Source organism: Callospermophilus lateralis, chromosome 1, assembly GCF_048772815.1.
Source record: "Callospermophilus lateralis isolate mCalLat2 chromosome 1, mCalLat2.hap1, whole genome shotgun sequence".
NCBI lineage: Eukaryota > Metazoa > Chordata > Mammalia > Rodentia > Sciuridae > Callospermophilus > Callospermophilus lateralis.
Window position 1 is genome coordinate 117561242 of NC_135305.1, and position 25134 is coordinate 117586375.

The 25134-nt window shown below is 36.9% G+C and overlaps 1 protein-coding gene across 11 annotated transcripts in view; it reads left to right on the forward strand.

Moving 5' to 3' along the window:
• The window catches only part of Mtmr3 (myotubularin related protein 3), a 128064-nt gene that overhangs the window by 84199 nt on the left and 18731 nt on the right, over positions 1-25134 (forward strand). For all 11 annotated transcript variants that reach the window (XM_076837536.2, XM_076837522.2, XM_076837517.2 and 8 more), the window contains 7 exons: positions 4028-4110; positions 6544-6710; positions 13422-13518; positions 16302-16415; positions 21968-22176; positions 22862-22993; positions 23919-24030. In XM_076837536.2, coding sequence (XP_076693651.2) covers positions 4028-4110; positions 6544-6710; positions 13422-13518; positions 16302-16415; positions 21968-22176; positions 22862-22993; positions 23919-24030 — 914 coding nt within the window. The remainder of the gene's footprint in view (positions 1-4027; positions 4111-6543; positions 6711-13421; positions 13519-16301; positions 16416-21967; positions 22177-22861; positions 22994-23918; positions 24031-25134) is intronic.

The following is a 25134-nucleotide window of genomic DNA, read 5'->3' on the forward strand; positions in this document are numbered from 1 at the left end:
ATTTTTCCTCCTCTGATTAGATTGGGTGCCTAGGTATTCCATTTTATTTTATATTTCATCATTAGAATTATTATTTTTACTGTGTTACTGTCAGTTTTACTTCATATGTACAAATTAATACTTCTCATTCAGATTATGAAAAGAGTGCTTGTTTTTAAAAAGGTAGAAATCATTTCACTTCTAAATCCTGGTGCTTGAAAATAATACACATGCATACACACACACACACACACACACACACACACACACACCCAGAATGAATTCAAGAGTTAAACTAGAGTATGATGATGTCAGATCCCTCATGAATATGACAGTACGATGGGTCTTTAATACCTATGCATGTCTATTAAATTTTTAAATTGCTTCTTTTTTGCTTTTGTGGATTGATGCTCTTGGGTTTTGGTGCCTGTAAAGTGTAACTTTTGGCCTTTTGAGGATTTGATTAACAGTACCAAGTGTTTTATGCATTGTTTGAGCATGAGTTTGGTGGAATTTGTTAGACCAAATGCACTATAAAAAGAATTACCTGACAAGTAGAAGATGGAAGAGAAAGAAGCAAAAAGAAAATGAGTTGTTTGAAACATCGAATCATTGGTCTGGAGAAGGTTTGAAAGTCATTTTCTATTTCCTTTGCAGATGGAATTGCCTCTGAGGAATCTTTATTTTAAATTCTGTTTTTCTGGGCTGGGGATGTGGCTCAAGTGGTAGCGCGCTCGCCTGGCATGCGTGCGGCCCGGGTTCGATCCTCAGCACCACATACAAACAAAGATGTTGTGTCCGCCGAAAACTAAAAAATAAATAATAAAATTTATTTAAAAAAAAAAAATAAATTCTGTTTTTCTCCTGACGATCCCTGGTGGAGAAACCAAATTTTTGTTTTTGGAAGTAAAGTGAAGAAAATCTCGTATTAAACAGAAGGGCAGTCAGTCTTAGGGGAAGAAAGAAAGTCACACCATATGTGGTCGAAGGAACCTGGGTTAAAAGGCAGTGTGGGTTCTAACCCAGACTTTGCTGCTTGTTTATAGTGTATTTCAACCAACCTGGGCTGGGAAATAGACTGGGCTTGAATATTTGATTCTTTGTTTATGAGGTTGAGTAGTGCATATGTTTAGTCATAGAAATGGTAAGAGATCCTTTCCATAGGTGAGAAATGTTAAGAAAACTTAACATGTTAAGAAATGTTAATGTTAAGAAAACTTTTCTTAAAGTAGAAAAACAGTATAGTTGAATGTCAAAGAGGAAAAGGTGGCAAATTCTGCCTTTTTAGAAGGAAGAGAGGACAAATCACAGAGGACAAACTGAGAAGTGAAAAAAAGGAAGCAATTATTGATACAAAATTAGGTGTTTCTCTTTTAAATGTCCTTGTTCTTGCTACATATTAAACTCCCCTGCATGTGATAGTTTGCATGAATATTAAAATCTGCTTTTCTGTATATCTGACTTGAGAACACATTGTTGGTTTTGGTGTCTTGTCTAGTATCTCTAATCTGATTTGAAACATAGAACCAACATTTTTATTATTATTCTTTAAAACTGCAATGTTAAGATTCATACAAATTTTATTGAATGCACTTTAGGTAGCAGATATTTTGCATGCTCTGGGGGGTTTTAATTCTTATTCTGGGAGTTTGGACTCAGGCCCTTGGGCTCTGGTCCAATAGTAGAAATGTAAAACTTGTCTATTGTTTGTAATAATGTAGCACAGGCTGATAACATTCTCCCAACAGCTAATAGAATAAGTGTTTTTTACCTTTTCTAGCTATAAGGAAAGGCAATTGAAGAGGACCTGGGATGCAGGTGACTACTGGGAGAGCAGCCTCTCAGTGTGGATTTTTAAAACTATCACTTCACCCCAGGTCTTGTAAATGAGACCTAGTAAATTGTGACCATCTGAAATTTAGAAAGCAGAGGCTGGTGGCATATAAGGGGTCTGGAGGTTCATTCAAGGAAGCCAGGAAGCAAGCAAATTTTTAATTGGTAAAATTTTAGAAAAACAAGCCTAGAATTCAGGCTTCTCATTTGCCTGTCAGCTAGCCACTTTTTGTGGGGGTGGGGGTGGGGGTGAGTGGGCAAGGTAGAATGAGAATCCTAGGTGGTTACTGCACCTGTGCTTGGAACAAATTGGTTTTGAGTGTCAGATGTACACTTTTTTTTAAATATTTTAATATTTATTTTTTAGTATTTGGCGGACACAACATCTTTGTTTGTATGTGGTGCTGAGGATCGAACCCGGGCCGCACGCATGCCAGGCGAGCGTGCTACTGCTTGAGCCACATCCCCAGCCCAAGATGTACACTTTTTAAGCCATCAGTATCTAAATGTATAGTGGGAGTACATTTAATAAATAAATAAATAAAGTGATGAGAGTCTATTACAGGGCACCAAAAGGACTGGCCTGAGAACAAATCAGTGTCATCTTCTAATCTCTATCTTCTTAATCTCCATGTTCCTTCTTTATAATTTATCTCTACTGACATTTTTTTTTTTTCTTACCTTCTTAGATGTACAGGTCTTGAAAGAATTTTAGTCACATCGGCTGCAGTTTCTCACAACACCTTGGGGTTAAGGACTTAAACAAAAACCAAGAGCCAAAAGTTTCTTTTTTTTTCTCAGAACACAGACAAGATTTCTTAGTCTTTGTCCTTATTCCTAGTATTACTAGAACTGTAAGGGAATTTTTATAGATTATAGATTTAGAAGCAAGAGGCTTTAGCCCTGAGGTAAAAACTCACAGCCATTCATCTGAGCAATATTATTTTGCTTTCTTCTCTTTTTTAATCCCTGGCCCAGTTTCTGTTTCTTTGTTTCAGATTTCCAGCACTGGGCTTCTTTTTGATCTCTGCATCCTTGTTCTCAGAATTCTCTGCTGACTATGGCAGCTGCATGGTGAGGCAGGGTTTGCAGAAAGCCTGTTTCTGAAACTGATTCAGCTGACATGAGGGCCACCCTGTGCAGGCAGAACTCTTGTCTCTGCTTTGGAGGAGGCTGTATCCTTCTCAAGCTAACCAAGAATTGTTGGGAGGCTGCTTGCAACTCTTAGAGCCAAATTTTGGCTGGGCTTGATATAGTGTAAAAGACAAGTGATCCACTACTTTTCCAAGGAATAAAAATATCCACTTATTAATTCACCAGCCTCTGTTTTGAAGGCTTGGAAACTGCTTTTTGAAGTCAGTTATTGAGTCAGGATGATTTCGGGGACAGAGGGAGAAGGATCCTCATGTTACCCCGTTCAGATGCTTTCCCTCCTGTTTCTGATCCTATTCATTATTCGTACAATCCTGTGTTCAAGTACACTCTGTTGATCAGATCTTCAGGGGGAGAACCATTACAACCTGCTCAGATCTCTCAAGCCCTACTTGGCAAACAGGGTTCTTCAACTGGTCTTTTGAAGTAAGTTGTACCTACTGTCTTGACCACTGTGTGACCTTCTCCCTTCCTTCTGATCCCTGTGGGTCTGTCCTGCTGAGCTGAGAGCTGGACCAGGAGCTACTGTCCTGTCGTCTCTTCTTTGCAACCTACAGGAAGTTCAGACTTCCAGCTTTTTCACAAGCCTCCTTTCTGCCACTGCCATAAGCCCACTCCATTTGTCAATATTCAAAAAGAGTCTCACTTGCACTGTGTTCTGTGATTCTTTATTATAAGCAAGACTGGACTATTACTCCAGTACCCTTCAGTTTCTGTGTCATTGCAAATCATGGGCAGCAAAAAAACTGTAAAAGTAGTACTTTGAGAGATGAGCTTGTGAGTTTGATGTTCAAGTGACATAATTACACTGTTTTTCCAGAGGTGGTTCCTCCCCTTTGTTCCTCCCCTTGCCATGACATGGCTTGAGGCTATTTATGTAGAATAAGGAAAGCCCTAATTCACTTTGTAGTTGATCACTTGGGTACTATTAATTCTGCTAAATTTACAGGGTTTTTTTTTTTTTTTTTTTTTGCTTCTTCCCCCTGGAGATCTTTCTAATCAGTCTTGCTGGGTACATTGAAGAACCTTTTTGACTAAGGGACATCATCTTTTTAAATTACAGGTTCCATTACAGCTTATAGAAAGCGTTGAATGCCGAGATATATTTCAGCTTCATTTGACTTGCAAAGACTGCAAAGTTATAAGGTACGTTTGTGCAGCTTGTTTTGTGTGGAAAATGTTTTTTAAAGAATGAAGGGGCCCAGGGTTGTGGCTCAGTGGTAGAGTGCTTGCCTATCATGGGTGAGGCACTGGGTTCATTCCCCAGCACAACGTAAAAACAAACAAACAAAATAAAGATATTGTGTCCATCTACACCTTAAAAAATGAATATATGGTTTGGTAAACGTGGCAAAATATCTTCTTGAAAGTAAGCACTGTTAGGAATATTTTCTGAGTAGTTCCTACAATATTTTTTTGAATATTTTGCTTATGTTGACAAATGCTTTATTTTTCATTTGTAAATAATTTTAAGTTTTTTAAAGTGCAAAAAAACAGCATAAAAGGTGAATAGTACAACAGGTGAACAACAGATTCACCTGTAGTTAACACTTTACCCCAATTTGCTTTATCATTCCCAGAACCCTTCTGAGTATTATGATGTGTGTGTGTTTAGGTGGGGGGGTGTGGGAGGGGAGGAGAGTTTCCTGAACAAATTGAGAGTAAGTGACGTAAACATGATTCTTAATCCCAAAATATTTTAGAGTGCTTTCTTAAGAATAGGGATGTTTTCTTCCATAACCATGGTATCATTCTCAACATCACAGTTTTACATTGCTAATACTGTTATCCAGTCTACTATCCATGTTCCCTTTTAAAAAAAAATTTTAGTTGTAAGTGGACACAATGCCTTTATTTTTATTAATTTATTTTTATGTGGTGCTGAGGATCCAACCCAGTCCCTCACCTGTACTAGGCGAGCGCTTTGCTACTGAGCCACAACCCCAACCCCAAATCCATGTTCCAATTTTGATAGTTGACCCACCTCATTCAGTGTGGGAATCCAGTGTAGCTCAGATAATAAATACATTTAGTTGCCATAATTCAATAGCCTTCTTTTAATCTGGAACATTTTCCACAACAGCCTTTCTTTGTCTTTTGTGACATCTACATTTTGAAGAATATGGTCTTTTCTTTTAATAGAATGTTTCTTATTTTGTGTTTGTCCTATGTTTTATCAAGATTAAATTGATGTTATACATTCCCAGCTGGAATACTGTGTATTCAGTTGGAATTTTGTATTGTGTCCTTTTCAGGGCATTATTGTGTTACATCCAGAGGTGAACAGTCTACTTGTCCCTCATTGGTGAATTTTGATTATTTCAATCAAGCCGTCATCTGATTTCTGTGTAATTTCTATATTTTCTTCCTTACAACTAATATAGTCTAGGGAAACACTCTGAGAAAATGTGTTGCTTCTCATCAAAACTTCTCCATAAATTTACCACTCATTGATTATTTTTATCTCATCTAATTTTAACTCTAATGGTTGCAGAATGATATCTGAAATGTGCCTTTTAAATTTAGTAGCTCTAGAAATTTTAAATTCTGAACATGTTTATTTTATCCCTTTGACCTGTTTTGAGATACCAATAAGCATTGTATGTCAGCATGTTGATGAGTCAGATTGATTGGGACAAGGAAGAGATATAAATGCTGTCCTTATTAGTTTTCAAGTAAATATTTAAGTTGCATGTTAGCCAGTGAGATTTGGTTTACTTTACGTTGATAGTGACTGTCACTCATAGTTTTACAAAGTTTGCTTATTAATTACTCAGTCTTAAACCTCAAATACTTAATTGCTAAAAAAAACAGTTTGCATTTATTATTTTAACCTCTTAATTGTACATAATGAAAATTGCAATTGATAAAATAGAATTTGTTTTATTCTCTGCATGTTCACAGCTGAAAATTTCAATGTAATCTGTCTTATTTGTATCCAGACATGCTGATTTGTCCTCATTACTAAACAGACAAATTTTGATTACTCCCTAGCTGGCTAAAAGTAGTATTTATGTTTTTCTTTTTTAACCTTGGTCTAAAATGTCATAACAAAACTAAAAGGACTCTTCTAAATATATTTCTTGAAAGGGACAACCATAATACTCATTGAAGAAGTAAAATGAAATCTCGTTCTGAAAGACAATAACTGCAATTTTATTTTAATTATTATAATTAATCATTATAAGGAGAGGTTTCATTAGATTATCAGATTTTCCAGTGTTCAGCTCTCGTCTTTTTTTTTTAAATATTTATTTATTTTTTAGGTGTAGATGGACACAACACAATGCCTTTGTTTTTATGTGGTGCTAGGATCGAACCTGGCTCCCGCCCGTTCGAGGCGAGCACTCTACTGCTGAGCCACAATCCCAGCCCCAAGCTCTCTTGATATTTTGCTCTGCTGGCTAAAAATTTTTGGAACTGTTTTTTATTATAAACAGTAGTGAATATGTAAATGATTGCCTTTGATGCTTTCTGTTCAGTTAGTGCTTCACTATAAATAGACACTCTCAAAATGGTGCCTTTTCTTAGATTTCATAGTCAGCTGTCATCTGACTATACTTGTTTGACTTTACAAAGGTGTCAGTTCTCAACCTTTGAACAGTGTCAAGATTGGCTTAAGCGACTGAACAATGCAATCCGACCACCTGCTAAAATAGAAGATCTCTTCTCATTTGCATACCATGCTTGGTGCATGGAGGTCTACGCCAGTGAAAAAGAGCAACATGGAGACCTGTGCAGACCAGGTAACCCTTTCTAAAATGGGGCTGAAGGTAACCTTAATACAAAATGGGGTGTCTTAGTACTCTTATATTCCAATCAATGTATATTTTATGGATCATAGCAGGTGCCTATTTTCTTCTAATCCTTTTAAGAACATATTGTTGTCAGGGGAAGGGAAGAATAAAAGATTTGGTATTGTGTTCTATACCTAAAAGCAACTATAATAAGGTTCATGGGTATTATGGAATCCCATTTGAAGGGAGTTGTGAGTTTTGTGTATAAGTTTGGGAAGACTTCACATTAAAATGACTTTTGAGCCAGGTGAGGTAGCACACACCTGTAATCTTAGTGACTCAGGTGACTGAAGCAGGAGGATCATGAGTTCAAAGCCAGCCTCAGTAACTTAGTGAGGCCCTAAGGAACTCAGGGAGACCTTGCCTCTAAACAAAATTTAAAAAAGGACTGAGGATGTGGCTCAGTGGTTAAGGACCTCTGGGTTCAATCCCCAGTCCAAAAAAAAAAAGGCTTTTGGGTAGGCTTTGAAGGTTTGAAGGTTGAATAGGTGCTCATTGATTAGATAATGGGGAACATTAGACAGCAAGTAGCATGAGTAGAGGTACACAGGTTTGAGAATAGGGAATACAAAATAGGTTTTTGCTCTCATAGAATTTTCAAGGCCTAAATTAGCAGTAGTTGCCCCTTTCTGGCCAAAGATGAAGAAACAAGAAATCCAGAAAGGCAAATTTGTCTTCCTCACTGACAAATATAGAGACGCTAAGCCAGTACTAAAACCCAGATTTCCTGAATCCTCATATAGTCCTTGTCTCTTTCAATTTCTTTCTCCCTCTGAAGTGGCTTTGACCAAGATCATGTTATTTCTCTGCATGCAATTTTCTGTAAATGTTATGCTCCCATAAGTGGAACTTTGCTGGTCCAACAACAACTCTTCAGTGTGTCTTGAATTTAAAAGCAGTGGAAAGTTGTAAGCTCCCTTACTTTTGGGACTTTTTTCTTTAAACCTGAAATTTTAATACTGAATCTTCAATTTTCGGTGTCTGCCCTGGTCATTTAAAACATTTGAGGCTAAAGGGGCTATGTTTATATTACTTTGTTTCCTGACCCATCAATGATGGAAGGGGGAAGCTTTTGGTTCAGATTCTTGTCCTATTTAATCAAAATGCTTATGACAAACATAAGCCTTGTCTTATTTTAAATGATGTTTGATATATACTTTTGCTTGATTCTTATGACTTCATCAATCAGGCAGGATAGGTTGGTATCCTTGTTTTAGGAGCCAAAGAAATGGAAACTCAGAAAAAGGAAAGAAACACAAGAAATGGGGAGCTTAAAGGTAAAACCTGTTGCCATGTTCTACTACTAGTCAGTAAGCAAGGTAGGACTTAAAACCAGTCCTCAGTTATTGAAAGCCAAGGTGTGGGGTGCTGTGGCTACCTAGTGTGAAGAACAGAGGTACCTACCCTCATAGAGCCTCGGGGGCAGCCTCAGAATCCAAAGTCTACTGAGCTTGTCTAGGCTGGTGGAACCCAGTCATTCACAAGAAACAGTCCCCACCTTGAAAGTTTCTCACTTTACTTTCTTGATAGGTGCCCCTTCTTTTTCCTATTTTTCATTTTTCTTGAGATGCTGTCATATTTTAAATTTATTTTCGGATTTGTGTATGGCTCTTTTCAAGTTTGGAGGATTTTAATGGTAAAGTTTACAGGCAACAAAGTGTACGAATCTTATGTGTTATGTTTTCTGAGTTTTTAATCATTGCCTCTTATTTATTAAATTTTTAGTTTCCACCATCTCTTAGGATAATGAGTTTATTTAAGAGTGTATCATACTTCATAATGTTGTATAAGAATTGTGATTTGTTTAGGATCCCTAACTCTAAAGAGACATTTCCCAATTTGGGGTTGTCAGCTTTTGTCAATAAGGCTTACTTTCTTCTGTCCTTTCCTTTCACTGAAAAGTCCTCATTTAAAAAAAAAAAAATTTAGTCATCAATGAACCTTCATTGAGTTTATTTATTTAGATGTGGTTCTGAGAATTGAACCCAGTGCTTCACACATACTAGGCAAACGCTCTACACTGAACCATAACCCAGCCCCAAGTCCCCATCTTTTTAAGAAGATTTATTTATTCCCTTGATACTTTCAGTTTCTTTTGTATTTAAGCTAACTCTTAGGGTATTTCTAACATGTGCTAAGTCAGAACCCCACTCTTTTTAATTATGGGTGGCTTTGCCCTAAGAGGGGTCCCCAAGTTCTTCTCTTCCTGATAATGTCTGGTTTCTTGGCCATCAGGACTTAGAGATATCTGCAGTGTCCTCTGTCTTCCCACAGGCTTATTATACATGTAAGTGGTAAAGTTCTGAATTTGGAGTTAAAAAACCTGAATTTAAACCTATACTATTTATTTGAAAATAATATCAGATAAGTCATTCATCCTTTCTGCACTTGTGTCTCCTTTTTTTCTTCCAACTGGGATATTCATACTCTTCCTGTCCGTACTGATTCAGCTAGATGTCCTAAAGAGCAAATTTTTTAATGCTACAGAGTTCAGTTCAATAAATGTTTTGGGTGCCTCCTATGTGCAATGCTTGTGAAGACTCTTTGAAAGTTATGCAACTTACAAGGTAATGCTGTCATAACCAATGTTGGAGATTCTCTGAGTAAAGATTACACTTTGTTCCTTCCCAAGACACAGGGTCCATGCTGAAATCAACCTGTCCCTGCTCACATGGAATGTTATTGTATTTTAGTGACCTTAAGTGTGTTGTATTATGGCTTTTGTCCTTTTATGTATTTTCACTATGGACTACAGAAGAAAATTTTGCTTTCAATAAGAAACAGAATACTCGTGGTATTTTTAAAAGCCAGTTCACCTAGTTCTCCTGTCTCCACCCACTATTGTTGAGTGTTGGTTGTGGCTGCAGCATTCATTACTCACCGTTTATGAGCATACCAGACAGCCACATTCTAATAAGTCATCTCAAAGGTGAGACAACACTTGAGATTTTTTTAAAGTGATGCCTTTGTATAATCTGCCTCAATATATGAGATCATAAGCATAGCCTGAGAGGTAATAGTCTTTCAGCAGTTAATAAAGCCTTTTATCAGTTCTTTACACCTAGCTTGATAAGATTAGAATGTATCAGAGAGGAGGAAAATGGCCAAAACACACGATTATCTTGGTACTAATATAAATTTTAGTTAAGCCAACGATACTGTGGCCATAACTCTAGGTCTTAATCAGCTTTGAAAAAAGTCTTAGCATTGCTATTGGAGTTCAGTGGTGAAACCTGTAAAAGTTTTCACCAAACCCTTGATTCTGTCCTTAGCCCCATCTCACACTTTATACAAGGAGTGGATTCAAAGCTTTAGCTTCTCTCCCATGTCTTTCAGCTTCCTGCTCCTCACTGCAGCTGGCTTCTTGGTGATGCCTCTGTATTAGAGAGCATTAGTCTAGAGACTTGACAGATGATTGGGCAGTTCAACTACTAGTTTAGCATCAGGTGAGAAATGCCCATTAAGTGCCTCTTGTTTTTCCATTAACAGCATATAAGTCTCAGTCTTATCCAGGCTTGAATACAGTCCAGGAAGTATGTACCTAGAGGACTCTCTGGGATCTCTGTACATATAAAAGGGTGATTCTTCCCTCTATATTTGAAAATTTGGAGACGTAGTTTTTACCCCTCTGAGTCTGGTAGGGTTTGCTTTCTCACATGCTGAGTAAGAGCCTATCTCTTTTATTCTAGGCCTTTGACATGTGTGTATTGTGGGTTTTAATACCTAGAATCATCCAATGAGCTAGATTTTGGGGGGGAAGAATTTTTTTTGAATGTAGATTGATTCTGTGATTATGATAGAGGGAACTTATTTTTTAAAGTAAGTTTTATCTCCAGTGAAATGAAAATTGTTGGATTGTCTATAATTGTAGTATAAGAAATATTAAGCATTAACAAGAGACAGATCCCCATTTGGGAGTGAAGGAAGCAGACAGGAAGAGTTGAAATGGAAATATAAAGTCAAACAAAAACCTTATGGTCACAATATTTAAAATAAGTTCTAATATTACAGCATATACAATGTTGAATAAATTAAGACATGGGAATGCTGAGGTAGAAATTCTTATGAGGAATATAATATGTTTTATTCACTTTTCTGGCTAAATAAACATAGTGAACATTTAACACAAATTTCAAAAGCTGAATTACTCTTGGCTATAAGATCTGCTGTTAATTTTTATTTTTTTATTTTTATGTGGCGCTGAGGATTGAACCCAGTGCTTCACATGTGTGAGGCAAGCGCTCTGCTACTAGCCACAACCCCAGCCCAGATTTTTTTTTTAAAAAGCATTCACTAATAGGTCATGAAATCAAATTGTAAAGAAATGAATTAAAATGAGGAGAAATGTCAAAATGCATCACACACATGGTAAGGGTATTGTTTGTGAAAATCTTTCAAAAATATAAATGTAAAAATATTTTAAACTGTGTTGTGATGTAAACATCAATGTAATTCATATTGTGGGTCATGATAGTTTCAAAGTTTGTGAAGATCACTGATTTATAGGATAACATAAAATAACAAATTTTCTATGGTCATTAATCAGTATTTATTTTTCTGTGTGAAGATCAGAATTTTGTGCTCTGGATAGTGATTCTAAGCCCTTCTTTAACTATTGGTTCTATGTGGCAAATTGTTGCTAGTAGTTATAGTAGGTTATTGCCAGTGATTGTTTTTAAATCACAAGATCTTTATGTTGGCTATGATGGAGAGATTAATGTAAAACATCCTTAATAAAGGTATTTTTGCCTTTGCAATATTTTGGACCTGTTACCAGGAAGAAGGAGGAATCTTTTCTTTCATTACTGAATTTGCAAGTTGCCAGTTTTACAGTCTTTAGATTTTGATTTTTGAATGAAAGACTTCCTGTTTTGTTCTTCATGGTCAATATTCCTTGCAATTTGTTGACAGATGGCACCCCATTCGGATAGCTTTTTTTTCCTGTTTGGAAGCCTACTACATTGCTTCTAAAACTTTTCCAAATGGAGCAGATTCAGCTATTATTTCTCTCTGCATCTCTGAACATCATCTTCTTATAGTTCTCCTTCAGGAAACACATAATACCTAGTCTAAGCTCAAGAAAAGCAGTTTAAATGGGAAGTAGTTTTATAGAATTGTCCTTCATTCAAGTAATTGCTGTTTCCTATTCTGTAATTCCTCTCCCAGGGAGAGGAAAGCTTTATGCTTTGATCATCAAAGCAGTCTGTTTTGTGCTTTTATTTGTCATTGTGATTTCTTTCAGCCCTCATCAGCATTTATTTTACAACCTGTAACACCAGGTTGTGTATGTTAGGGGTCTGCTAATGTTTTTGTTTTTGTTTTAATAATTTTATTTCTCTAGTAAATGTGTTTTTAGGGAAGAAGATATTTCAGACTTACTTTTTTAATGTTAGGTTCATTTTTACCTTTATTGCTATCAAATGAGGAAAAAAGCCAAATTCATCAGGGCAGAGTAGCCAGATTTTACCTATTTTTGGGTACTAGGAATTGAAACCAGAGGCATTTTACCATTGAGCTATACCCCCGGCCTTTTTTGTTTTTCATTTTTGAGACCGGGTCTCCTTAAGTTGCTTACAGCCTTGCTAAGTTGCTGAGGCTGGTCTTGAACTTGGGATCCTCCTGTCTTAGCCTCCTAAATTTCTGTAATAACAGATGTGTGCCACTGAGCCCAGCAAGCACTTTAGTTTAGTATTGTGTTTCCTGGTGCATTTGGGTAATGGCAATTGGGATTCCATGACTACTACTGTAGTTATGTAATCTCAAAGTCTCTCAAAACCAAAAGGCTTCTCTTACTGTTCGGTGACTTGACCTGACCTGATCTGAGCTGACAGGAAACTACTTGTAGCTTTATTAATCCCACGTGGTATGAATTACCCATGTAGTTCACTGAGGGGGGAAAAAATTCAGCAAGGCATGGTGGTGCATGCCTATAATCCCAGCAGCTCTGGAGGCTGAGGCAGGAGGATTGAAGTTCAAAGCCAGCCTCAGCAAAAGCAAGGCCCTAAGCAACTCAGTGAGACCCTTTCTCTAAATAAAACACAAAATAGGGCTGGGGATGTGGCTTAATGGTTGAGTGCCCCCAAGTTCAATCCCTGGTATAAAAAAAAAAAAAAATCAATGCTTTATTAGCTCCTGTTGAGATCATGAACCTAATAGTATAATATATGCACCATCTTAAAATTCAGAAAAATTCTCAAGTTCTGAAATGAGACACAGTTGGTTTCAAATGAAGTATTGTAGATCATTATTACTCCTGGTGATCTTGTTAATTAATTTTATTTATTATGTCAGTCTGAGTGTGGAAGTATGAAAGTGACCAGTATGGTCAAAAGAAGGAACATGTGTTTTGGGGCCAGAGAGATAAGAGACTCTTTGAGTCTACTAGTTCCACTCTAATAATAATCTGTCAGTCTGTTTGTTCTCTGTAAAATGAGCTATGCACTGTTGCCCTCATAGTTGATATTAGAGATTACATAAGGCAATTCTTGATCAAAGTTAAATTTCTTTCCTTTTTCTTTATAAAAATCTTAACTTGAACTTATTTATACAATAAACATATTTTAACATATTTTTAACTATAATGGTACAAGGTAACCATGCTTTTATTTTGTTTCGCAAAATGATATTCATTTTTTCCTTTCTGCTGTCTGTGGTCCCTAGGGGAGCACGTAACGTCAAGGTTTAAGAATGAAGTGGAGCGAATGGGTTTTGATATGAACAACGCCTGGAGGATTTCTAACATCAATGAGAAATATAAGTGAGTTATATGGGTCCCTGTAAACTGTGTTTGACAACCAACACCTTTGCAGAAACCCCCATTCTCATGTGGAAGAACATTTGAACCCAGAATTTTCTTTGAAATGGTTTTATTTATTAAGTTTAACCATACGATCATCAAAGTACTTCTTGAGCCTTTCATTCTTTTGCTTCCACTGGAGTGGAAAGTGATCCGGGAATCTTCCTTTCTGTCCCTCCAGGCCTCTGTTGTTTTTGCACATGCATGTCATATTGTGTGTACCTGTAGGTAAGCATTATTCTCATCATCACTTGGCATCACATGAGAATTAGGATCAATGAATAGCAGTGACAAAACCTTCAGAAACTAGTTTTTGTGACTGTAATTTCATTCTGAATCTTATGAAATGGACACAAGTAATATTCTGGTCTTTTAATATGTTGATATAAAAATAACTTCATAGTCATAATCATTTCCCCATTAAATATTCATGTAATAATTATTAAATATTTAGGTATTACTTGTTTTCTTGAAACATGTAAGTGCTTTGGTGGGGAGAAGACAGTTAACTACTGTGATTTCAGTTATCTGAGTTTCTGTAAAACAAAATTGTCCAGAAAATTTAAATTAATATAACCTTTTCTTAAGTTTCCTTGCAGCACTAATCATCCTTTGGTTCTTTGAGCTGCCTCATTTTATGATAGCTATTTTCCTGGTCTATTTGTGCCTGACCATCACAGCATTTCATTTTTCATTGAAAAAACTATAGCTTGTTACTGTATATAGCTTTTTTTAAAAAAATATTTTTTTAGTACTAGATGGACACAATACCTGTTTTTATTTATCTTTGTTGTGCTGAGGATTGAACCCAGGGCCTCACACATGCACTCTACCACTGAGCCACAACCCCACCCCTGTATACAGCTCTTAACATGGACCTCACCCGTGGAGTTAAAAGCCTGGGTGTTGTGAAGAATCACTGTCTGCAGATCTGTCTGTCATATCTTTACTTATTCTCAGTGACAAGTCATAGCAGAGAAGGAGAGTGAAGACTAGAGAAGGGAGAGCCTTAGAACCCGAGATTACTATAGGCTTTGCTGATTATAACCCCCCTTTTCTAAAATGGAATTGCTTACTCAGAGTGAGCAGCTAGTACTTGCTTAAGGGCTGACTTCTGGATAATGTAGTACCTAAAGGATAATGAACATAATGTTCAGAAAAATTGGTGAGTCAGAAACCTGAATTAAGCTAGGCACAGAGGCATATGCCTATAATCCCAGTGGCTTGTGAGCCTGAGGCAAGAGGATTGCCGAGTTCAAGGCCAGCCTCAGCAAAAGCGAGGTGCTAAGCAACCCTGTCTCTCAATAAAAGAAAAAAGGGCTGGGGATGGGGTTCAGTGGTTGAGTGCCCCTGAGTTCAATCCTGGGTACTGCGCAAGAATGCGTGCGAGCATTTTAAAGCTCGTATATTGGTCATTAGGAAAATAATAGGTTCATTATACATTGTGCAGGTCTCTCTCTACACACACACACACAATTAATTATTTAAAAACAAAATCCCTAATATGGATTTAAAAAATTAACTTCTTGTCTTTGAGTCTACTAGTTCCACTCTAAAACCAGTCTTTGGGTCATTGTAAAGTTCTATAAAAGGAAGAATGAGAGCCAAATCTCTTGAGTTTAAAACAGAATGAAAGGAATGAAACTCATGGTTAGAATATTAATCATGATCATTGTGTCCCAGGTTAAATTTATGGGGTAGGTGTTAGAAAGTTTGTATAGCTACTCTTGATCATAGCTGTTTTCTTAGTTGAGTTTTCTTTTTAATTCGTGATACTTTTGTCTTCTGGAAATTAAGAAAACGGTTATCATAAGGAGAAGGGTGAAAAGTGATCAAAATCTCCAATTCTCAATCCAGTGCATTTTTCTATTTCTTCCTCTAATGCATAGAATAGTCTAGAGGGTGGTGGTGGTGGAGGTGGTAGAGTTTGTGTGTGTTAAGATTTGGATTAAAGTCTGTGGCAAGCTTCACTGTTAAAAAGGACGATTGGGTTACCCACAGAGAGAGACTGTCCTGTAAATACAAACCTATCAGAAACACAGCTTCCTGTGACGCCAGCTTGACTGGCATGCAGCTAATGTCTTCTCTTAAAAAAAAAAAAAGAAAAAGAAAAAGATTTTTTTCTTCTTGAATATAATTTGTTCTGAAGTGTGTTTTATAGACATTATGATTATTAGCTCATTCACATTACTAACTTGGCTCTCAAAGAGACTGTGAGTGTGCACCTACACTGGCATGTGGTATTGTTTCTTTATACTCATGGCTGCTCCTGTTACCTGTAATTAGGACAATCTGTTTGGTTCAAATCAAAGAATGAATTACTCATAAGAGGTCTTTGGAAACTTGAAATTGTGAACCTTTATCCTTTTTCACATTTCCTTCAACAAAAGTCTGAATGACTAAAGGTCAGTTAGAGGTGAACCCCCTGCCCCAACAATTGGGTTTTGTGTAGATGAAATTACCTACGTATTTGTTACAACAGAGAATTATGATAAATAGGAGAGTGCCCCTCAACTCCCCTACATCTTGCTTTCTTGGATAGATTGCCGAGGTAACATCAAAAGCAACAATCCAAGAGATATATAAGCAAACATTTATCGTGCTTCATTCTGTTGAGACCAAAACTCAACTCATGCCTCCTTGCCTTTTAAGTGGTTTTGTAATAGCATGATCAGAATCTCTGTGCTGGCTCACCTAGTGTCTTTCCCTCCCTTCCCCATCCCCCTTTTCATTTTTCTTATTAGGTTATGTGGTAGTTATCCACAAGAGCTCATAGTGCCTGCCTGGATCACTGATAAAGAGCTAGAAAGTGTAGCAAGCTTCAGGTCCTGGAAACGTATCCCTGCCGTTGTCTACAGGTAAGTGTAAGCTGGATTAGCCCCAGCTTTGGTTGGTGCTACTGCTCGTTCGTTACTTGTGGTCTGCTGTCTCTGCTGTTGCTAATCTAGGGAGGGAACAGTTCAGAGAACTTTCCAGGCAAGTCTGTGCTTCCTTATTGCTAAAGCTGCTTTTCTAGTAACACACTGATAATGCATCCTGTGCATTAGCTGGTGATTCAGTTGACACTGATGAGAAAATTTTAATAGAAAAGCAGATGGACTTGTTATTTCAAGATCCTTCCTAGTTCATTCTGTGAGAAGATCATGTGCTGGTACTGCATTTAGCTTTAGATATTAGCAGGGCTTTTGGATTGAGAGAGGTGATTCCTAGAAATTGAGTCTTGAGAATAGTGTTGAATCATCTGTGATTATCTTTGTGATTGACACTTTAGCATGAGGAAGAATTTTGTTTTGAGAGAGAGCGTTTAGAGAAAAAGGGTGGGGCTGAACTTGGTTGAAGATTTCAAATATCCAAGCTGTGAGAACCAAGGAATGCAAGTTCTGAAGGAAATGGTAGAATGGTGATGGAGTACAAGTTTTGGAGACACAGACTGGAGGTCAAGCCTATTCTGACATTCTTTGCTGTGCCCTTGAGTAAGTCTCCTAGCTGACCCCAGTCTTTTCCTAATGAGTAGAAGGGGAATGATAGGTAGGTCTTACTTTGCAGATGTACTGTGACATCTGAATGAGGGCCTATAAACACTGGGCTTCTTCTTTAAGAAATATTTGGAGCAGATTGTAGATTGTATACTTGAGCCCTGCTTTTATAATTCAGTGACTATCTCAGTTTTTACACTATCATGTTAAAATTTCTAGGAAGTAATTATTACATCCTATAGCATTCTCCATTTCATTTTTCCACTTTACAGACTAATTGGTCCAAGTCAATGGATTAATTAGAAACTCTCTGATGCCAGGAGGCATTCCACTGAAATATCGAGGTTGTAGGAAGGGATTTCTCTCCTTGTGGAGATCTTATGGAGATAACCAGATTTTCATTTAGTTCATTGAAGGCAAATTCTGATGCTCACCCTGAATACAGATGGAAAGATTTTTGCTATGGCTCAGTAGAACCCATTAAGTTTTCAATCTCAGTTTTTGTCACTCTTATTTTCAGACAGTCCTAAAATAGTAGGTCACCAAATTTACCTATCACTCAAGTGGTAAGGATGACACAAGAATTGGAGAGCAGTAAAAACTGAAGGGATTTATGACTCTTAATCAATGATCAGTCCCATTAGAATGGGGAAAGAAGCCAGCCATTGCTCTGGCCAGCAACTGCTTTAGATCAGGCATTTGCAAGGATTGCTGGCTTTGAACATAAGGGGGAAGTACTCTCATTTTCTAAGTTAAAGGCTGTGATTGAATCTTCCTTTTGGCAGAGAAGCCTAAGAATACTAGTTGAAGAAAAACTAGAGTATAATAAAAATAAGAAGCCTTTTTTCTTTTCTAAAATTTGTTCTAGAGGGCATGAACTCTAGGACTTTTTTCCCTTTGTAGAGACCATAAAAGTGAAAACTCTTATAGTTTTTCAGAGAAAGTCTCTCAAAAGAAAGTTCATGGTATAGCTTTTGTAAAGCCAGATAGGTTTTCTGGAACAGGTTGTTCTGTCTCAGAACATATATTTTTTAAAAAAAAATATATTTTAGTTGTAGTTGGACACAATACCTTTATTTTATTTATTTTTATGTGGTGCTGAGAATGAAACCTAGCAGCTTGCTCATGGTAAGTGAGTGCTCTACTGCTGAGCCACAACCCCAGCCCCAAAACATATCTTTTTTTTTTTTTTTTTTTAATGAATTGACCTTGTTTATTTGGCAATAGATTTTGATACTTCTTTTCTGTTAACTTGTTATGGTTAATTTAAATTTAACTTATGTTGAATATTATATAAAATACAAAATTTAGACTAAAATTACTGTTTTGGAATCTTAAAAATAAAATTGTAATTTCTCCTTTATATTTAGTGTTGAAACAGTGAAATTAGATGAAGGTTAATTTTAAAGCATCATAAACCTTCTAATTCTTTACTATTTACTTAAGAAAGTATACCTAATCATAATCCAGAAAATTTATATGAAAGAAATTTTAAAAGTTATTTATAACCACATCAGCTATTATAATATAGGAATGTTTATGCCCACTCTATATTAAAGAATGGTCTTTACTTGTAATCATTGATATACAGTTTATATGTGGTTCTTCCATTTAATATTATTCATGTTTCTAGGTGTTTTCACAATCATCTATTTTTAATACACCAGTTAATCAAGTGGATTAATAATATTATTTAGCTGTTTTTTGATTTTAGAAAGGCAAACTTATAATTCCTGATACACATTTCATTAGTTTTTAATGACTAGAAATCCTTATGACTTCAGAAAATATTACATATTCATTGAAACACACTACCTATCTAGTGATTTATTATATATCTACATCATATTTATTAGATAAGAATTCCAATTACTTTTATGTAATAAAAGTAAAAAGGAATTTTGCATCTTGGCTATGTTTCACTTTATACATTATTTTTAGGCCTTTATAGAATATAAAACTTAGAAAAACATTCTCAACTAATATTCTTATTTGATGTAAATAACTCAAACTAGAGTACATATATCTTTTATCTGAGTGCCAAACTGGGTTGCTAGTTGGCAGCTTTTTTTTTTTTTTTTTAGGGAAACATGAAGTATGTTTGGGACACTCTATCACTCTCTGTTCTACCAGCCTAGGTGGCAGAGTGCTTCTGAATATGACAGACACCAAATTCAGTAAATATGTTATATGTATGTGTGTGTGTATGTATGTGTGTTATATTTTGTATTTTGCGGTAATGATTCCTGAGGTTGCCAGTAGCCAGTTACTTGATAGCCCCATGCTGAACCAATGCCTGATTAGGGCTTTCTCCTGCTGTGATGAGAGAACACTTAATTGGATTTATAACTGAAGACAGAGATTGCTCTAACATAGCAAGATGGTGCAAAGAGCACCATCTGTAGTGCGATTCACAGCTCCGCACTTTGTGCATGTGGTGATTATTAGTAACTCCTAATCGTGTAGAGGGCTTGCCTAACCTATAAATTGGGGATACTTCAAAACAGTTTTTTCTGTGTAAAATTGAAGCTTTCAGTGTTTTAGTGAGGCTCATCCATTGGCTATCTCAACTTCTGTAATTTTTCTTGTTCTCTTTATTAAAGTGATAGAAATACTGTTTAATTAGTGAGTTTTAACTGTAGTGTTTGAGTTCTCCTTCATGAAGTCTAAAGCATTTTAGAAGGCAGTAGTCCAGTTGAAATATAGCCAGTGACCCTTAAAATCCAAGACCTAGACTGAAAAGTGCCATCTACTGTTCCTCTTGGGCAGTGCTGGGAAACATTGTGGAGGAAGAGGATGCTCAGGAAAGGTCCCACCAACCTCTTCTGTGAAGATTTGCAGTCATTTGCCTCAGTGGTTACCCAGTGCCTGTTATTTGCAAAGTATTGTTAAAAAATCAATGAGGTTTTCTTATCTTTTCTTTTTCTTTTTTTTGTTATTTGTTTTTGGTACAAGGGATTGAATCCAGAGGTACTGCTTTACCACTGAGCTTCATTCCCAGCCCATTTATTTATTTATTTATTTATTTTTTTTTTTTGAGACAGGGTCTTGCTTAAGTTGATTAGGGCCTCCCTAAGTTACTGAAGCTGGCCTCCTTGCAAACTTGGGATTCTCCTGCCTCAGCCTCCTATGTGGCTGGGGTTACAGGTATGAACCACCATACCTGGCCAATGAGATTTTATGTCCAGTTTGGCTTCATTCAGCACATGAGCCAGTTCAGGGTGTTAGCAATATTTGTCTCTCCTGGTGAGGGAGGATTTAAAAACTATAAGTAAAGTGGTAGTTTCAGGGAATTTGATTATTGCCAAATTGAATTTATTGCTCGTGAGCTTTAGGATTAAAAACAATAGTCTTTCTCACTTTGTTCCCTGGAAAAAACATAGATTCATTAGTATGTTTTATTTAAATCCATCTGTGTCGTATTTATGTGTTTGTGTGTATGCTTATACATGTTTAAAAAAACAATTTTAAAGGAAAGTAAAACATAAGTATTTTCCTTGGAGTTATAGAATAGGGACATTTAAATTTTTGGCTTACCATCCTTTTATTCTGATAATTTATTTTTATTGCCAACTGATTACTTTTATAACAATAACAAATAGCTTAATTGAGCTATGCCATGTAAAATTCACACTTTTAAAATGTGCAGTTTAATGACTTTTAGTATACTATATTCAGAGTTGTTCAACTGTCACTACAATCAATTTTAATACATTTTCATCACCTGGAAGAGACATTCTATACCATTAGCAGTCATTCCTTGTTCCCTCCTCAGTGCCCTTACCCCTGGGTAACCAGCAATCTGTTTTATCTACCTAGTCTGGATACTTTAATATAAATGGAATCATAAAATATGTGGTCTTTTGTATCTAGTTTATTTCATTTAGCATAACATATTCAGGGTTCATCAGTGTTGTAGCATATATCAGAACTTTATTCCTTTTTAGTGCTAAATAATTTTTCTAACCTTTTAATTGCTATAATTGCCTAATTAGAAAACACTTTGGGTTTTAATAGCATCTTAAAGTAGACTGTGAGTATGATTTCTGCTTTGGGAAAAAAGATGTGTCAGAGTATGATTTATTGAGGTTGCTGTTCTTTTACTAAGAGCCTGAGGAAGGATAGTGGGCTTATTGAGCCATCTGCCTAAATAAGAGCAATTTTTGACTCATGAAATCTCAGATTTTGTCTAGGCAAGTGTTTTCAGTTCCAAAGGTAGGATCTGTTTGGGGTGTGTCGGAGAGTGGGGGGAAGAAGGCTCAGCAACTTTAATGAAGCCCTAAGCAGCTTAGCAAGACCCTGTTTAAAAAGCACGCTGTAAGGGGGCAGCTGGGGATGTGGCTCAGTGGTTAAGCGCCCTTGGGTTCAATCTCTTTGTTTAAAAAAAAAAGAAGAAGAAGAAGAAGCCCAAGCCGGCCATGAGTGCACAGTTGCTGCAGAAGACCCTCGGGAGTCAGTGAAGCAACACATTTTCCCCTCTAGTTCAGCATATATTGTTCTAGGGTATTTAGGTACCATATCAGAAAGGGGGAGTTAGTTATTGACTAGAAAATTAATGTAGTATTTGTAGATCATTTTTACCTTATTTCCTAGAAATACAATATTCAAATATTGAAATTATAAGTATTCATTTATTTTCTCTAAATGAATATTTCTCTATTCATTTTGTAAGTAGTTTACAGAGATCTCTGTGATGGTATGGTGCTTGAGAAAGATACATACTGGTTTTGTTGTTATTGTTGGTGTATATATTTTTTGCCCTCTTTAATATTGAGACAACTTGAAGCCAGTTCAGGACTTACCTAGAGTAGGTTGTTCATTAATGTGCTTAAACTTCTGTACCTTACTCTCTATGAGTGCAGAGCATTTGAATGGGTCTCCCTAAATATGTACCCTTAGGATGATACAGTTGATTTCTCTTGTTCCCGGCACAGGCACCAGAGCAATGGAGCTGTCATTGCCCGCTGTGGACAGCCAGAGGTCAGCTGGTGGGGTTGGCGAAATGCAGATGATGAGCACCTCGTGCAGTCAGTAGCCAAAGCTTGTGCTTCTGATTCCCGATCGAGTGGTGGCAGCAAGCTGTCAACTAGGAATAGTTCCCGAGACTTTCCCAATGGGGGAGACCTTTCCGATGTGGAGTTTGGTAAGGTGCTACCTGCACCCACAGCAGCAGTTTTATAGTATATGAGAAACTTTTCTTGAAGTGGCCTTTTCTTTTTTCTTTTTCTTTCTTTTTTTTTTTTTTTTTTTAGTTGTAGATGGACACAATACCTCTATTTTATTTATTTTTATGTGGTGCTGAGGCTCAAACACAGTGCCTCATATGTACAAGGCAAGTGCTCTGTCACTGGGCTACAATTACAGCCCTAAGTGGCCTTTTCTTTAGCACTTTCTGGAAGAGAATTTGATGGGATTATTTGAGGAGTCTTGAGTCTTGGCCAAGAACCAGAAGACTCTTTGTTTCAAGCCTGGCTGTCATGACAAGAATGGAGTATGAGTGTGATGGGGACTTGTAGTGTATCTATACTCCTTGTAGGGAGATACCAAGTTTTGGACTATAGGTGTAGAAATGAGATATAGGAGGTTGGGCTATGTGGATCTCCATGTTTACCTCAGGAGTTGGTTTTGGAAAATGAATTGTCAACTTTTAATAAGAAGGGAAAATAGAAAATAAACTAAGAAGAGTAGTTCATCTATCTAGGTCTGGTTAGGAGGTTTCATTTGAATTTTTTGGTACTACAGCATGTGTCTCTGGTTCTAGTTTTCACAGTTCTCGGAGACACAGGTTTATTTAGTTTTTACCCGTCCCCCCTTCCTGATGTCCGTAGATTCTTCTCTATCAAATGCTTCAGGAGCAGAGAGTTTAGCCATCCAACCGCAGAAGCTTTTGATTTTGGATGCTCGCTCCTATGCAGCAGCTGTGGCAAACCGAGCCAAAGGAGGAGGCTGCGAATGCCCAGGTAAGGTGGATGGTGCGTGGTCCTCAAATACTATCTCCTTATGAGTCCAGCCCATGCCCAACCTGGACTTAGTTCTCAATTTGAAATAAGTGACAAGCCATATTTCTGCCCTTCTTTCTTGAGAGAGCCAGAGCTTCTCTTTATATTCTTAAAATTGTGTGTTCTTTTCCAAGCAGATATGGAGGAGGAGGTGCAGTGAAGCCAAATAATCTTCCTTTCCTGCCAACCTTTAGGTGATAAAGAAAGCAAATCTTCCATAAGAACTGTTTACATTTGGATGCTGCTTTAGTGGCTCTCTCAGTCTTCTAAAAGCTTTTTGTTGCCTTTGACAGTGGATATGCTCCTTACTGGCCTCCTGGCAAGCTCCATATGGGGATTTTTTCCTTAGAAAACCTGGGGTGAAAATTGTCCCGTCTTGTAACACATTTGCTGTTTGAATGGTGGCTTTCTCTGAGGAGGGACTCCTTGGTACCAGTTGTGGCTGATGGTGCAGGAAGAGGTACCAAGCTCCTTATTTAGGTGTGACTTGAGCTGGAAATTGGAAGCAGTTGTACCAAGGTAAAATTTAAATGCATGAAGGCACTGTTCTGCCAGATTCTTTTCAGAGAGATTCCAGAGCCACAAATAGATGAGATGGAAGTTTATAGGTCTTTCTTTTAAAACATAATAGCTTTTATTTTGTTAGTACCTTCTTTACAGCTCTAACCTTCCTTTTTCACTTCTTTTACAAAGGCAGCTAAAATGCAAGTGCTGTTTGCCTCTTTGAATAAAGCACTGGATTAATAGTCAAGCATCACAACATTGCAGTTTCATTAGTCAGCAGCTGCAATGGATTTGTTTTATAGCCAGTTTGCATCTTTTAAATTTGGTCATGCAGGCTTTAAATTCAACATATTTGTGTTCTCTTTATTGTTATTCTTTCCAGATTATTACCCGAACTGTGAAGTTGTGTTTATGGGGATGGCAAACATTCATTCTATCCGGAGGAGTTTTCAGTCTTTGAGGTTGCTGTGCACACAGACGCCAGATCCGGGAAAGTAAGACTTTAGTTTTACATTGCTCTTTTTTTGTTGTTAATTAAATTTGGAGGTATCTTCTCCTGATTCATGGTACACTTAAGTTACATTTTTAGCCTTTTTACATATTCTTTCTGCATCAGGAGCAAGGCAGCATAAAGCAGAGATGGAAGAAAAACCCAGCCCTTTGAAACATTTTTAAATGTGCAGCAAAGGAAAAAAATCTCAGTCCTTTTTAGAACAGAAGCATTGCCTTGTTTGTGCTGGGACTCCCACCCTTTCTCTTTCACGTTGTTTTTGTCCTAAAGCATTTTTATTCTTTGTTTTCTGAAATCCTGTAGTGACACTTATTTGCTATGAACTGGGTTGTTTTACCACAAAAAGTCAGTTTACTCTTCATGTTCTAAAATGGGTTAAACTTGTCATTAGGTCAGTTTCTTTTATTCTTGCTTCTGATTTCTAAACTACTCTTTTATTTACTGAGAACATTATCATGATTTTTATTGCTCATTAAAAATGAATGGTTGGCATTTGTAATAAGGAAGGTGAAGTAATACCTTCTGCAAGGGTACTCTTTGAATACAAGATAAATTAGGAGCAGGGCTCTGTAAAACAAATATGGACAATAAATATTTAAAAGCCCCTGTTCTACTATTTCAGGAAGCTAGAGTTGGTGCCAGAGAAGACAGAATTCATTTTTTCTAGAGTTTGTGCTAAAGCCCATAGTCATTTCCCTGGGTCCTGTTCAATAGATCTCATGATCACATTGAGTTTTGCTGCATTCTTTATTGGATTTATTAAATCAGGTACTGCCTAAACCACTTGTATTGACTTTTAGTAGCAAAGGATTAAATTCATTACAGTTCTGTTCAGCCTTTAGGTTAAAGCAAGTGTCCTTTGTGGGTAGACTGTTCAAAGAAATGAGCTTCCTAACTTTCCTTTGGGATTTGCTATTTGCAATTCCTACACAATTCCAGGACCCATCTGGCAGCACCCTTTCCTCTAAGATGAGGCATAGAAGGTGCCTGGCTGAGAACCCAGGAGACCTGCCGCAAACTGAGTTTGTGACCTTGGCAAAGTGACTTTACTACTGTGGGTCTTAGTTTTTTGTCTATAAAACAAACA